Source organism: Enhydra lutris, unplaced genomic scaffold (assembly GCF_002288905.1).
Source record: "Enhydra lutris kenyoni isolate GAN:26980312 unplaced genomic scaffold, ASM228890v2 scaffoldscaffold39, whole genome shotgun sequence".
In the NCBI taxonomy this organism is placed as follows: domain Eukaryota; kingdom Metazoa; phylum Chordata; class Mammalia; order Carnivora; family Mustelidae; genus Enhydra; species Enhydra lutris.
The window spans coordinates 19,656,418-19,672,308 of NW_019154123.1; the positions used below are offsets into that span (position 1 = coordinate 19,656,418).

General features: G+C 38.6%; 1 protein-coding gene across 1 annotated transcript in view; it reads left to right on the forward strand.

Annotated features, from left to right (window-relative positions):
• The window catches only part of LOC111155105 (solute carrier family 35 member G2), a 43,287-nt gene extending 32,407 nt beyond the window's left edge, over positions 1-10,880 (forward strand). Inside the window, exon 2 of the mRNA XM_022515164.1 lies at positions 9,257-10,880. Coding sequence (XP_022370872.1) covers positions 9,275-10,513 — 1,239 coding nt within the window. The 5' untranslated portion in view covers positions 9,257-9,274 and the 3' untranslated portion in view covers positions 10,514-10,880. The remainder of the gene's footprint in view (positions 1-9,256) is intronic.
• Positions 10,881-15,891: the final 5,011 nt, after the last annotated feature.

The following is a 15,891-nucleotide window of genomic DNA, read 5'->3' on the forward strand; positions in this document are numbered from 1 at the left end:
ATTATATTATATATTATATATTATATTATGAGGCAGAATTATATATATATATTATATATACATATATATATATATATATATTATCATTGTCACAATTTTACAGAGGAGGAAATAGGCAAAGAAGTTACACAAGTTGCCCAAAGTCACATATTTAATAAGTTCTGTAGTTAAGATTCGAATCCAGGCAGTCTGGCTTCAGTATTCATTTTGTTTTGTTTTGTTTTAAATTTCCAGCCCTGTGCTACTCTGTCTTCTTCAGTCATGTAGCAGCACATGGAATTGTTAAATCTTAAAGCCAGAAGGGCCCTTAGATAATCTATTAGGGGGTTCTTGCACAAGAAAACTGTCCATTACGCTTACTAGCAAGGTTTTAAAAAATACCAGTGCCTAGCATTTCCTCCCGTTCTCCCCCAAGCCACATAGGAGAAAAAACCACAACTCTGGCCCCCTGCACCTGCTTTTTAAAACTTAGAACTTGTGGTGAAATATGCATAACACAAAAATTACCATATTAGTCTTGTTTAAGTGTATAATTCAATGCCATTAATTACATTCACAATGTTGTATAACCATCACTACTATTTCTAAACCATTTTCCTTACCCCAAACAGAAACTCTAAAACTATTGAGCATGATTCCCCATTCCGTCTCCTCCTAGCACCTGGTAACTTCTAATCTATTTCCTCTTTTATGAATTTGCCTATTCTAAATACCTCATTTAAATGGAATTATACAATAGCTGTCCTTTTGTGTCTGGTTTATTTAATTAGCATAATGTCTTCAAGGTTTGTTCATGTTGTAGAATAGATTGGAACTTCATTTGTTTTTATAGCTGAGTAATGGTTGTATGAATATACCACATTTTTTTAAATCCACTCATCTGTTGAGGCACATAGGTTGTCCTCCTGTACTCCCAACCCCTGCCCCACCAAACACATGCTGGAGGAACCACTACTTTTTTTTTTTAGACAGGAAGAGACACAGGGCTCATCTCACAACCCTGAGATCATGATCTAAGCCTGAGCTGAAACCAAGAGTTGTACAGTTAACCAACTGAGCCACCCAGGCAACCTAGCAACCACTACTTTCTAAAACTTAACATTGTCATACACAAAGAAAATAAAATGACAAGAGGAGGCAGAGGCTGAGTACCTAGTGGCACGGGAAAAGGCCCAGAGGAGTGAAAATGTGTATAATTAGTTTGGATGGCAGGAAGCTAGGTTTTAGGGTGAGATTCTCAGTGGCAGGAGTGGACATGTGATTGAGATTTTTCTCCTTTCTATACGGGTATTTTGTCATCATCACCGCTATTATCTGTCAGAGAACTTATGATTTCAGGAAAATGAAAATATTTTGTCTATTCTAAAAGCAGAATGTGATTCTGACAGTGATAATGCTTCATTTAAGGCAATGAAATAAATGTTTTTTGTGAGATCATTTGCATGAATAAGTGGTAGCCACTCCTGGGCTAGAATGTTAGACAGGACTCCTGTAGGGGATGGGAGTAAATTTGAGAAGATGAAGTAGGGAAAGAGGGAGGGGACTGGGAAGTGGAAAGGAAAGAAGAGTAGGGAGGAGAGACTAATTTGGGGTACTGTGTGACAAAGTTCTAGATGACACCCTGGAACAAATTCTTTTCAACAATAGAACCTGCTGACCTGCTCCACACTACCTACATGTGCCCTTCACATAGAGTGTTTAATAATGTCTATCAAATTAGTTTCCTAGAATGAATACCTTCTTTTATCTCCGTTTAAGTTCTTTCAGCTAAAAGTCAGGTAGGCCATTAGTTTTCTCCAAATTTAATGTTCTATCCCTCCCCAATGCTCTCCTATTCCTAAACCTCCTAAGGCTTCATTTCCTCACAAAGCTGAGTTGACCCATATTTAGTGCTTAGCACATTATCTGTAAAATGTAAATATCAATATGCCTGGCTATTGATGGTATTGCCATCATTTTCTTCCATCTTTCCTTCTGTTTTCACTGGGTTTTAGAGCTATTTGTTTTGCCTTTCTTTATCGTATTTGATTTCCTATTCTTACTTTTTATCCTATTTCTGATTGTTTAGCTTAGAGTGCTGAAAATATTGCCAATATAGTGTCAAAATAGTGTCTGGCTAAATCAAGTTCTTCTTTGTTTTCTTAGTCTCTTTCTGATAGTTCATTGCAAGTATGCTTTAATCTAAGTGTTACAAAAGGGGAAATGACTATTTGCCTTATACTTTTTTTCTGAGAGAGATGTAAATGGACTCTGTCAAGCAATAATCTGATGCACTATAAGTGATAATTTTTTAAGTGATAATTTTTATTGAAAGTTCTGCCATTATATATGGTACATATGTCCTAAGTAATACTGATTCTGTCCAGAATTTGCTCTGAAATTTCATTTTATATTTTTATAGAGGTATATTCTGTTGGTTTACCGTAGGAGACTACAGACTATATGTCTCCTCTTTTATTATTTATTCTTCTATCAAATTTGCCTATGAGGGGTTCCTATATAATCTGAGTATTTGTTGTTGTTTTTTTTTGAAGATTTCATTTATTTATTTGACAGACAGAAGTCACAAGTAGGCAGAGAGGCAAGCAGAGAGAGAGGGAGGAAGCAGGCTCCCCACCGAGCAGAGAGCCTGACGTGGGGCTCCATTCCAGGACCCTGAGATCAAGACCGGAGCTGAAGGCAGAGGCCTCAACCCACTGAGCCACCCAGGTGCCCCTAATCTGAGTATTTGATTTAAGTCTTGTACCATTAACTTTTCCTGTAGCCCTCTTTTATCTTCATCAACTGTTCAGTTTCATGATTTGATTATATACTCAGTTCATTTTGATTACTTGCCATTTACATGCAACATGAATATTATCATAACTTCTAAGAAAGCAAACATTTAATTCCTCATGATAAATTCTTCACTTCCTAAATGTGTCTGATACAAGAAAGGGCATGTCCTTTACCTTTTACTCTTATTTCTCACTTATTATCAATATTTTTGTCTTTCAAACTCTACTAGTTAAGAAGTAATTTTCTAGTTTGAGAGGTGGGAATTTAGAAGCAAGTTCTTTTTCCTCTAAAGCAGTGTACCTTTACCCAAATATACAGGCTCAAAGAGTATTAATAACGTACAAGCAAACTTAAATGCTGCCTCTAGTCCCTCCTGATCTTTAGGAGCTGCAGTGGGGAAGAGAGAAGAATCCCTATTCGAAGAGGAGTGTTAAGGGTCATACCATCCAGGGTTAGGCCTAAGGATGGGTAGAATCATGCTGATAGCCTTTGGAGTGTCAGAATGTGGGTCCCTTTTCATCAACTTGGAGGGAAGAATGGCTTCTCTCAGCAGTTCTCAGGAGGTATATTTAACAGTACAGAACCTTTTCATGTCCTGATGTCTCACGATATCCTAGAAAGGTGGTTGTTGTATCATCCCTCTTAGGTGATCAATTAGGTGTAGTCTTTTCATTTTAACTCAAGGACAAGACTGTCCAAGCAAATTGGGGTAATAAGGTATCTTAGAGCTAGGCTTTTCTGGTATAATGTAGTAACTTATCAGTTCTTTATATTTATTTGAAAGCCAATTTTATTTATAAGTTTTAAGTATCACATTAGTACTTACATTTAAACCACTATATTATAATCAAATTGTAGTAGCCAGATTTATAGCTAAGCCTTTAAAAAAAAAGATTTTATTTATTTATTTGTCAGAGAGACAGAGAGAACAACAGTGGGAGGAGGAGCAGGAGAGGACAAGCAGACTCCCCAGTGAGTGGGGAGCCTGACACAAGGCTCAATCCCAGGACCCCCAGATCATGATCTGAGCTGAAGACAGATGCTTAACTAACTGATCCATCCAGGTGCCCCTACAACTAAGACTTTTTACCACTATAGGAATCATTCTGGTACTCTATCAAGTAGCATTTGCTTTAGGTATCATGAGGGGATTGTCCCAAGGATTCCTACCAAGTCAGTAGGCTAGTCAGTGTTAATTTTCTCAGCCTTAGCAGAGAACTGATTGTGGGCCTTATGTTATAGAATGTAGCTTAGGAAACAGTGCCTCTTTTGGACAAAAATATTGGTTTCAGGCTTGCCACACTGAATTGTACCCTTGTTCAAGCAGATACCAAATTTTGTGTCCTTTTAATCCATTTGTGTTGAGCATTTCAGGTTGGTACATTTGCAGCCAGGCAGGCTGGTCCTCTTGTCCTATTGTTTCATATTCCTTCTACTCAGCTGAGTTGTTCTACACAACTGAAATGTACCCTTCTGCCTTGGAGGGAACCTTCAAACATAAACCTTTGTTAGAGGAGCTTGAAGCTGTGAGATTAGTTCAGACCCTTTCTCTCTATGATGAAGGAGAAGTAGTGCTGGCACATTGGTCAGAACAACTTTTTTTTTTTTTTTTAAAGATTTTATTTATTTATTTGACAGAGACAGAGAGAGATCACAAGTAGGCAGAGAGGCAGGCAGAGGGAGAAGGGGAAGTAGGCTCCCCACTGAACAGAGAGCCTGATGTGGGGCTCGATCCTAGGACTCTGGGATCATGACCTGAGCTGAAGGCAGAGGCTTTAACTCACTGAGCCATTCAGGTATCCCTAGTCTTCCTACTTTTAATGGGAGGGGATATAGGCTCTACCTCTCTATTTAATAATAGAGATAATAATATTAAATTAATTAATATAATTAATTAATAATATTAAATTAATTAATAATGTTAAATTCACATTTAAAAAAATCCAAAACATGAAGTACGGGAGATACTAGACTTGTGGTTCTCTTTGGAAAATACAATCTGTCACAGGGATCATATTATCTGTTACAGGTCTTTGGTTTAAGAAAAATGTTACGCTTTTTCCTTATGGGAGAAGGGAGAGGCAAGTCCCCCCTTCTAGCTGAGTGTGAAGGTTACCAGATACTTATGTGCAATGACTGAGTGTGTCTTCTCATTCTCCATTTGGAAGTCCGTTTAGACAGCACATTCTAATTTGCCCTTTGCTTGCCTGAAAAACAGAAATAAAATTAGAGAAAAGGGGACAGCAGCAAATGGTCCATACACTCACTAGAGTGGTAAGGATATGGGAGTTTCCTGGGACCAAGTGAATACTGTTGGTGCCTGCCTGCCCAAAAGAGAGGTCCACCAGGGAAGAGGACTAAGCAGCAAAAATTTGTTGGCCATAAGCCCTAGAGTCGGAGGCAGTCTCACATCAGGGACTTATACACTGGGGAGGCCCTACAAAATTTACCCAAGTAGCCTGCATTTAGATACCTACAACCTAGAGAGTATCAGTGACCTATCAGAGTTAATAGAGAAACAAAAGACAATAATGAAGGAATTAATTCCAATGTGTTATCAGAGTCAGCGTTCAACCTAAGGCCCAGAACCAGTAAGAGATTTATTACAAGGAATTGGCTAATATACCTCTGGGGCTGGATAAAACAGTCTGAGGTGTTTAGGGTAGGCAATCAGGAAAAGAAGATCAAGGGCATGTTGGAACTCCATGAGCACAGGCTGAAGCTTGTTGTCCACAGGCAGTAAGGAAAATATCATGCGCAGGCTAGAACTCCAAGGGCATCAACTGTTTGTAATCTCCAAGCTCAAGTAAGGCCTAAGCCCTCTTTTAAAGGGCTTACCCAATCAGGCCAGGCCCATACAGAATAGACTTTTGATGAACTTAAAGCCAACTGATTAGGGACTTTTTTTGGGGGGGTGGGGAGCATGCCTGAGTGGTGTGGGGGTGAGGGGGTGGGGCAGAGGGAGCAGGAAAAAGAATCTCAAGCAGGCTCCACACCCAGTATAGAGCTGGATGTGGGGCTCAACCTCATGACCCTGAGATCTCGATTTGAGCCACAATCAAGAGTTGGAGGCTTAACCAACTGAGCCACACAGATGCCCCCGATTAAGGACTTTTATCACAACTGCAAAATGCCTCCACAGCAACACCTATATTAATGTTTGATTAAATAACTGGGGAATATAGTTCAACCCAGCCAAATTTATACATCAAAAAACCATCACACAACAGCAGCCAATATAAAACATATATCCTTTTCCTTTTTCTTCTTCCCTGTGCCAATACACCAGGGGAGCTGGAGCTTAGAATAGGGAGGTGGAGGAGGTCTCCTAAAGGCAGATTTCAATGCCCTCCTGAAGACTCCAAAGGGAGGGAATGAGAGGATTAAAATGGCAGACCACATCCTCTCCCTATCCATGTCCCTGGAGCTACAAATCTGGCCTGTGATGGGAAATGGGAAAGCTTTGAATGGATGTAAGAACAAATTTTAACAATAGACAGCCCATGAGAAGTTACAGGTTCTAACAAAGATGTCAGCAAGATGCTGACTAGCAAGGAAAGGAGATTTTAACATAGTAAATTTGGGTACAATGACTACAGACGACACTGTACTGAGATACTAAATAATAAAATGATTTGGGGTGCCTGGGTAGCTCAGTTGGTTAAGCGTCTGCCTTTGGCTCAGGTCCTGATCCCAGGGCCCTGGGATTAAGCCCCATGTTGGGCTTTCTGCCCAACAGGGAGCCTGCTACTCCCTCTCCCCTCCCCCTCTGTCTGCTTGTGCTCTCTTTCTCTCCCTCTGTAAAATGGTAAGTAAAATCTTCAAAAAAATTTTAAAAAACGATTAGATTACAAAAATTAGAAGAAACTACTGCAGATGTTACAATTTTAGTATATGTGCTGCCGAAGCGAGCACGACTACTGCAGATGTTAGACAAGGAAGAAAAGAAAATAAGAGGCTAGAGTGGACAGGGAAGTCTTGCTTCTAAAAGACAAAATCTGGACTAGTCCTCCTTAAAAAATGAGCAGTATTTAGAAAGCTGGAGCAGAGGAAATAAGTAAGAATAAAGACTTGGAGAAATGACATGTACATGTGGGGAGTGAGGTCAGGGAGGGCACTGGACTAATCACGGCAATATTTATGTTAAGGACTGATAGGGGCTAGATGAGGCAGGGTCTGGAAAGCCAGGCAGAAGAGCTGAGATTCAGGGAGGTAGCCAGGAGAAAATCACTGTAAGTTCTTAAATGGGGAAAGCATAAGGGAAGTTGATTTCTTTTGAATCTTTTAAAGACAGATGAAAGTAGATAGTGGTATAATATAGATGGACTTTAAGGGAGAAGGATTGGGGCTAGTTAAGATGCTGTTGCAATATTCTAGATAGGAATTCACAATAACATGATACAGAATCACAAAGGTTAAATGGAACTGGAGAAGGAAAAATCTGAGGAATATTTCAAAGACAAGAACAATATGATTGATGACCAAATGGAAATGTGACAGCAGAAAGGATAATTCAGAGTATTCCTTGATTTCTAGCATAGGGGAACTGGAGAAATGGTGGTATTGCAAACATAAATTCAGTGAGGTATCATGGAGAAAATCACTCTAAATTTGGGAAAGAAAATCTGTTTGGAAGACCAAGATTATTCAATTTGGGATTACTGAGGCTGAAGTCACAATTTGATACAAATTGGAATAAAAGAACATCAGATTAGCTTGACAGTAATATGTAGGAAGAACTGCCAAGTGGGAGGTCCAGGTTAGGAAAATGAAGAATTTGGAGGCACAGGTGGTGTTTTTTAAAATTATTTCTTCCACCTGAAGATAGTGTCATTTAGAAGAAAAAAGAGTAAAGAGTAATGAAACAGATGGTGTCAAAGAACAAAATAGGATTTGATTTCTAGACCATGGTTTAAGATCCTGGAACTGTTGAGTTTTTGGCAAGGACAGGGAGTATGTCATAAGGACAACAACAAAAAAAAGTTTACTCTTTTTTTTTTTTTTTCTTCATAGGGGAGGGGAGAAATCAAAGAAATTGTTCTTAGAAAAAAGGAACAAACAGGAAAGAGGACTGAGTGAACAAATACAAGTTTTGGAGAAAGAATAACAATGTAGAAGATACCGAGTGTTTCAAGAAAGGTGAAAGAGAGGAAGCTGAATTCTTCTTAACATTTACTGAGAGTTCACAATATGCCAGCACTGTGGCAAATTCTTTATATGCATTATCTTATTTAATCCGTACAAGTTTTTTTCCCACTTAACAAAACGTCATGGACATTTCTGTGTCAATAAAGATCTGCATCATCATTTTTTAATTAACATATAATGTATTATTAGTCCCAGGGGACAGCTTTGTGAATCGTCAGGCTTACACACTTCACAGCACTCACCATAGCTGCATCATCATTTTTAATGGATGTATAGCATAGTATTACATTGTACGCAGGGTCATTGTGGTAAGCTATAGTGAACCCTCCTACTCAAGCATTTTTTTCTACAGTTTTTTCTATGCTCTTTTTCTTAATATATGAACATCTTATTTTAGTTTGTAATTTAATTTTTTTTAAAGATTTTATTTATTTATTTGACAGACAGAGATCACAAGTAGGCAGAGAAGCAGGCAGAGAGAGAGAAGGAAGCAGGTTCCCTGCTGAGCAGAGAGCCCGATGCGGGGCTCGATCCCAGGACCCTGGGATCATGACCTGAGCTGAAGGCAGAGGCTTTAACCCACTGAGCCACCCAGGCGCCCCTAGTTTGTAATTTAATTTTTTGAACAATATTGTGATTCTAAAATAAAAATGCAAAAATGTATATCGCATGTTTTCTTCCACTCTTATTCCCTGTTCCACCCTAACAATTATTAGTTTATTTTGTATCTTTCCATAATTTCTTTATGTTATATAAGTATATGTAAAAGCATATTATTTTTTCTCTTTTTTTAAACACATAAGTAATATCTTCAGTATAAAATCTTAGAAGTGATATTGCTAAATTAAAGGGTAGTTTCAGTTAAAATCTTAATATGTATTGACCAATTGCTTATCAGAAAGGTATTACACAACAACAATGCATGACTATCACTAAATCCATTTTACGTATTTTCTAATTTTGATCTATATATATATCTGAATATATATGAGGAGTCCAGAATAAATGTTAAAAAGAATATAATTTGTACTACAGAGCTAATTGTGATATTATACACAAGTGATTATACAAAAAACTTTGGACTTACCTATTTAAAATTTATAGAGAGAAGACACAATGAAAAGTAAAGGTTTTATCTAAGTTGTTATTTACTTTTCTGTGTTTTTCTTATTGTGTGAGTGGGGAAGCAGGTAGGAATGAAACGATGAAGGAAAAATCTCAGTTGTTTGTGCCTCTACTCTCTGTGATTAAATTGGTACATATTATAATAGAAATTAAAACCAAATTTCAACTGAATATGTACACTTGTCTTTTTTTTTTTCTTAAATAGAATTGATTATCTGAAGAAATGGATACTTCTCCCTCCAAAAAATATCCAGTTAAAAAGCGGGTGAAAATACATCCCAACACAGTGATGGTGAAATATACTTCCCATTATCCCCAGCCTGGGGATGATGGATATGAAGAAATCAATGAAGACTATGGAAATTTTATGGAAGAAAATCCAAAGAAAGGCCTGCTGAGTGAAATGAAAAGAAAAGGAAGAACTTTCTTTGGAACCATGGATACTCGACCTCCGCCAACAGAAGACCCAATGACTAATGATACTGGACAATTCCAGAGCTTTGCAGAAAAAAATATTTTTCAATCCAGAAAAATGTGGATAGTGCTATTTGGATCTGCTCTGGCTCATGGATGTGTAGCTCTGATCACCAGGCTTGTTTCTGATCGTTCTAAAGTTCCATCTCTAGAGCTGATTTTTATCCGTTCTGTCTTGCAGGTCTTATCTGTGTTAGTTGTGTGTTACTACCAGGAGGCCCCCTTTGGACCCAGTGGATACAGATTACGACTCTTCTTTTATGGTGTATGCAATGTCATCTCTATCACCTGTGCTTATACATCATTTTCAATAGTTCCTCCCAGCAATGGGACCACTATGTGGAGAGCCACAACCACAGTCTTCAGTGCCATTCTGGCTTTCTTACTTATAGATGAGAAAATGGCTTATGTTGACATGGCTACAGTTGTTTGCAGCATCTTAGGTGTTTGTTTTGTCATGATCCCCAACATTGTTGATGAAGACAATTCTTTGTTAAATGCCTGGAAAGAAGCCTTTGGGTACACTATGACTGTGATGGCCGGACTGACCACTGCTCTTTCTATGATAGTATACAGATCTATTAAGGAGAAGATTAGCATGTGGACTGCACTGTTTACCTTTGGTTGGACTGGGACAATCTGGGGAATATCTACTATGTTTGTTCTTCAAGAACCCATCATCCCATTAGATGGAGAAACCTGGAGTTATCTCATTGCCATATGTGTCTGTTCCACTGCAGCATTCTTAGGAGTTTATTATGCTTTGGACAAATTCCATCCAGCTTTGGTCAGCACAGTACAACACCTGGAGATTGTAGTAGCTATGGTCTTGCAGCTTCTAGTGTTACACATATTTCCTAGTGTGTATGATGTTTTTGGAGGGGTAATCATTATGATTAGTGTTTTTGTCCTTGCTGGTTATAAGCTTTATTGGAGGAATTTAAGAAGGCAGGATTATCAGGAAATACTAGACTCTCCCATCAAATGAATACTTGATTATTATTTTGTTAACAGTTATTAATAGGTACATTGCCATTTTAATATTTACCTATAAATGTCTTGTGTTGTATAATTGACAGAGTGGTATATAAAATCAATATAGGCAGATGTAGAAAATTTATTCTAGTCTAATATGTTAAAAAACAAATATTAAATATGTGAAACACCATAAATCCAGTGTTTCTATGGTTACTAACAAAAAGTAATTGTGGTAGGAGAATGTTAACTCTCATCACTGAAGAACATAATACTTGAGGAAATGAGCCCTTTCAGATGGAACTTCTGTGGCCCTAAAATAAATGTTTATGCCCAATATTATACAAATGTTTAATAAAAATCCTTCGATAGCCAAAAATCTTCATTGGTGAAAAGTACACGGTAAGGTGAAATCTTAATACAATTCCTATTTTGTCATCTGCTTACATTAGAAACTAGAGGTGACTGGGTTGGGTAAGGGAGCTTAAGTTGAGGCAAGAAAGAGGGAACAAAGGAAAACAGGTGGTTTTTCAATGACCATAGTAGTTGCCCTACTTTCAAACAGAAAATTGGTCTTTGCTATGGCTACATTAGGTAATGCATAGGATAATAGAAGTAGGGAGAAGACTGGATTCTTGACAGCTCTACTTAGTCTGTGCCATTTTGTACCTGATGGTGGGAGACTTAATATTGGGGCAAGGTCTATTTATCCTCAGTTTTACAGATCTTTTCCAAAACTGTCCTTGTTTATGATTTTTGTAGCAAGTGCTGTGTAAGCTGTAGTAAAGGTACTCCTTACCCTTGAAAAAAAGATCTAACAGGAATCATGGTACAGCAGAAAATTGATACAATATGGTAACTTGAAATTCTTTTCAAAAGGCATAAAAGTTGTAAAAGCATATAAAGTAGCATCAATTTGGGTCTAATTTGGGCAATTTTACTAATTTAGGACAACAAATGTTGATATAGTTATTAGGCTATTGTTATTATTACTGAGCTATTTTAACTTCAAATTCACTCTTCTGTACTTACCTCTGTGATGCTATGGCTCAGAGGCTGTAAATTATATTTTTCCTATGCTGGCTGGTGTCTCATTAGGTTCCATCAGTAAAGGACATTAGAGGGAGACTAGAAGACAGGAGAAGGGGAGAAAGGATTTCTTCCTTTCTATTTGTTTGCATTTGTCATTGTTACCCCAGCAATAAGCAATAGCCTTTTGCTCCACAGCAGCAATTGATCTCAGCCTTGAGCTTCTTTTGGCACTTTTCCATCCCCCAGCAGCCTCATCATATCCCTCTCAGTAGAAGGAGGACCAGCTAAACAGCATCCTTTCTGGAATCTGAGCTATAGCTCAGCTGGGTCATTCCTCTGAGCTTCTGAGACCTTACAGTCCAACTCTGACCCCTCTTTTTCACATGCTCTAAGGGTGGTAGCTGGTCTGTTACAGTCACCATCTCTGGGCTAATGCAGTGCTCCCTTTTTGCTTTTTCAGTCCATCAATACCCAATACTAGATTCTTTCTGTTGTAGTATCTTATGATTTCTGCCTTCTCTAAACCTTTCTCCAAAGAGCCCATAGTCATTAATTGGGTATCTGTGCTTCTGGGAAGATGTTAATGTTCAGATTTTCCAGGAATTGCCAGACACTGGCTCTCAACTATCCAAATTGAAGAAATTATCCACATTGAAGGACAGAAAGAAAAAGGTTTGAAAAAAAAATGAACAGAGCCTGGAATGACCTGTACTAAGGACTAAGAAGTCTAGCGTAAGTGTAAATGTAGTCTCAGAAAAGGAGAGAGAAGGAAAGGGGCAGAAAAAAATATTTGAAGAAATATTGGCCAGAAGATTTCTAAATTTGATAAAAGGAAACAACAACATGAACCAGTAATCCACAGACCCAGGGAAATAATTGAACCCCAAGCAGCATAAATAGAAAGAAAACCACACCTAGAAACATAGTGTAACTGCTGATAAACAAAGGTAAAGAAACAAAAACTTTAAAAGCAGCAAGTAAAAAAGGACATATGACATACAGGAAAACATACAGGAAAACTTCTCATCAGAAACACTGGAGGCCAGAAATAAACAGAATGACATTTTAAGTTTTTTTTTTTTTTTTTTTAATTTGACAGACAGAGATCACAAGTAGGCAGAGAGGCAGGCAGAGAAAGAGGAGGAAGCAGTCTCCCCGTGAGCAGAGAGCCTGATGCGGGCTCGATGCGGGGCTCGATGCGGGGCTCGATGCGGGGCTCGATCCCAGGACCCCGGGATCATGACCTGAGCCGAAGGCAGAGGCTTTAACCCACTGAGCCACCCAGGCGCCCCAACAGATTGACATTTTAAAGTGCTGAAGAAAACCCCTCTGATGGCTTCTTATCACTATAGGATAAAGACTTAGATCCTTAACTTCTATAACCTGCTATTGCTTACTTTTCTAGTCATCTTCTGCTCCAGCAATATTGTGTAATACCTTTTCAGTTGTGTAATACCTTTTTAAATGCAGGCTCCTCTATGTGGAGAACCCATCTCTTCTTTGCCTACTTATTTGCCTGACTAGCCTGACCACACAACTTCCCCTGTAGTTTAATGTCCCCCTGTACATATGTATAGCTTATTAACTATGTTAATAATAAACATATTTAAATCTTGTTCTCTGACACTGGATTGAGCTCATTTTAGTTAAGACTGAATCTTTAGATTTCCAGCACCTATTATAGTGCCTACCACAGAGAGGACTCAATAAATTTCCATTGAATTAATTCCCATAAAGGCATAACACTACTCAGTCCAGAAATTAAATTTAGTTACGAGGGTCCACTAATTTCTATACTTCACAATCAAGCTTTTGATCAGTTACTTCTTGTTGATTAGTAAGTAGGGCTTTTTTGTTGTTGTTGCTCTAAACAGTCCTGGTTGGCAGTGATGCTAAGCCAGATCATCCTTTAATCATTTCTAACTATAAGCTATCAAGTTTCCTGAGAAAGATCTTGAGACATGGAGACTCATTTTCCCCTTCCTTGTCTTCCCAAATCCTGCCTGCATGTTTTTATCCTAGACAGATTAGCTATCCCTATCAAAGCCCCATTTCCAGTCCATAGGTCATAAGTCTTGGTCTAAATAATATTGTCTCCTGATTCTGGCTAGTCCCTCGTCCACTCAGCACTAATTAGCAGGGGTGATTCCCATTTTTGGTCTGAGTTCCGCTAAAAGAGAGGAAGAAGCCATGTGCATGTTTATATTTGGAAGTGGGGAGACAGGGTGTATGGAAGGAAGTCTCTCGGACAACTCCCGCCCCATAAGAATTTGTGCTCCATTCCTTCTAAGTTACTATCCTACAATTTCATATATGACTTTTGCTTAGCTACCTTTCTACCCAATGCTTTCTTGTGTCATTGCTGTTTCTTTTTTTTTTCTTCAATTCCTTCTCCTTTTCATATGTTTTTTGAGCTTTTCTTTTCTTTTCTTTCTTTCTTTTTTAAAAGATTTCCTGGTAAGAATGGGTGATAAGGAAACTTAAAGAAGTAAAACTAAAATGTTTACACAGAACTAAAAGCCCTTTTAAAAGAAAGTTCTTTCCCTCATTTCTTCTATTGCTTAAAAAGGTGTCACACAGTAGTTAAGAGATCTAGATCAAAATCTTGTAAAGGGTCTGTTCAGACCATTGATTCATTCAAAATACATATTCCCTTACAAAATAAAATCTAAACTTATGACTTCATATTTTTCTGGGTTTATTTCCCCCACTTATGGCAGTGGTATAAGGTACCTGATGGCAAGAACCTGTTGTATTTTTATTAACACCTCCAACCCATCACATGTTAAATATGTACACAGAATTGAACTGAGCCAGGTTTTGCTAACAGTTTGGTGTATGATTTTGGAAGAACAGTTTTCACCTCTGGACAATCATTTCTCCAGCTTAAAAAAATGAATATAATAGCATTTCAATCCATAAACTTTATAAGATGTATTAACAAATAAAATTATTGTATTAGCTCAAGTTGCCAATAACAAAATACCAATAACAGAAATTTAATTTCTCCTGGTTCTAGAAGATGAAGTCCCACATAAGCATGTCAGTTTGGTGAATTACAGCTGAGAGCTCTCTTCTAGGCTTGCACATGCCCCCCTTCTCAGTCCTCTCACGGTGGAGATAGAGAAAAATCACTCTCTTTTTATAGGAACACTAATCCTGTAAGATTAGGGCCCCACTCTTATCTCAGTCAATCTTAGGTACCTCCTAAAGGCCCTATCTTCAAATACAGTCCCATTAGGGGTCAGGGCTTCAACATATGAATTCTAGGAGGGGACAACTCAGTCCACTGTAGCCATGATAAATATACAAAGGAATTTAGGCCATTAGAATAAATTTGAAGTTCACTTACATATTTCACTTTGGATGCTAATAATGGGATGTAGACATACAATAGCTGTTGCCCAGAGTTTCATGATTTACTTGCCAGAGCCAACTTGAAGCCAGGAAGGGGTTCAGGGTGATTTGTGCTTCATGTTGTGACCCTCAATAATGGCAACCAAACCACATACATCAAAACTCAAATGAATGATTTTGAAGTTAATTGCAGAAAAGTGTGACCCTTGGGACTTTAAGCTAGGGCCAGGATTAAAGAAGGGAAAGGAAGATGTATTAATGCCTTAAACAATATTTACTTATCATCTATTATGTAGTAAGCAGTGAGGGAAAATACTGACATGGTTCCTGACTTAATGAGTTTACTATCTAGGTAGGGATACGAACAAATTCAGCAGCTTGTTTGGGGAAAATACCTGTGCTCCACGAAAGGTATCTATCCCAGCAGGCTTCCCTGAGGAGGCGACACCTAAGCGGAGCGGAGCCACAGAGATGGCTCAGAAGGCATGAAGAAGTTTGAGGTGGGGAGCTGCAGTACTGGCGTGGGGAGAACGAACTTACTGATGACCTGGCAGGTGGCTGTGACTGGGCCGCTAAGAATGGGCACACTTGACACCGAAGGTCATTGTCCTCACAGCATGGCTACCGCAGCTGAGACTGGAAGTCATCCACGTACCACGGTACTGGGAAGACCCTCAGACTCAGCTTATTTCGGTTTGTGGCTCAAATTAACCATACATCTTACTTTTTTTCTCTCAGGTTCCCATTTCCAGGCCTTTTGGTTTGTTTTTCGTTTTCTCTCTCTGCCCCTAAAAACCTTCTGTTGACAAGACCCACTTCAGGTGCAGAAACCTGGAGGAAGCTCCCAGAACCGTTGGGGCCGAACTCGGAAAGCAATAATTTCTGCTGTGTAGTCTCTAATGTGGCGCTGAGGAGGGAGGCCCAAAGTAATTCGCCACAGCAACCGGAGTGACAACGGCAACGATAAGGTCAGGCCAAGCACTTCTCACCCTTTCGCTCGCC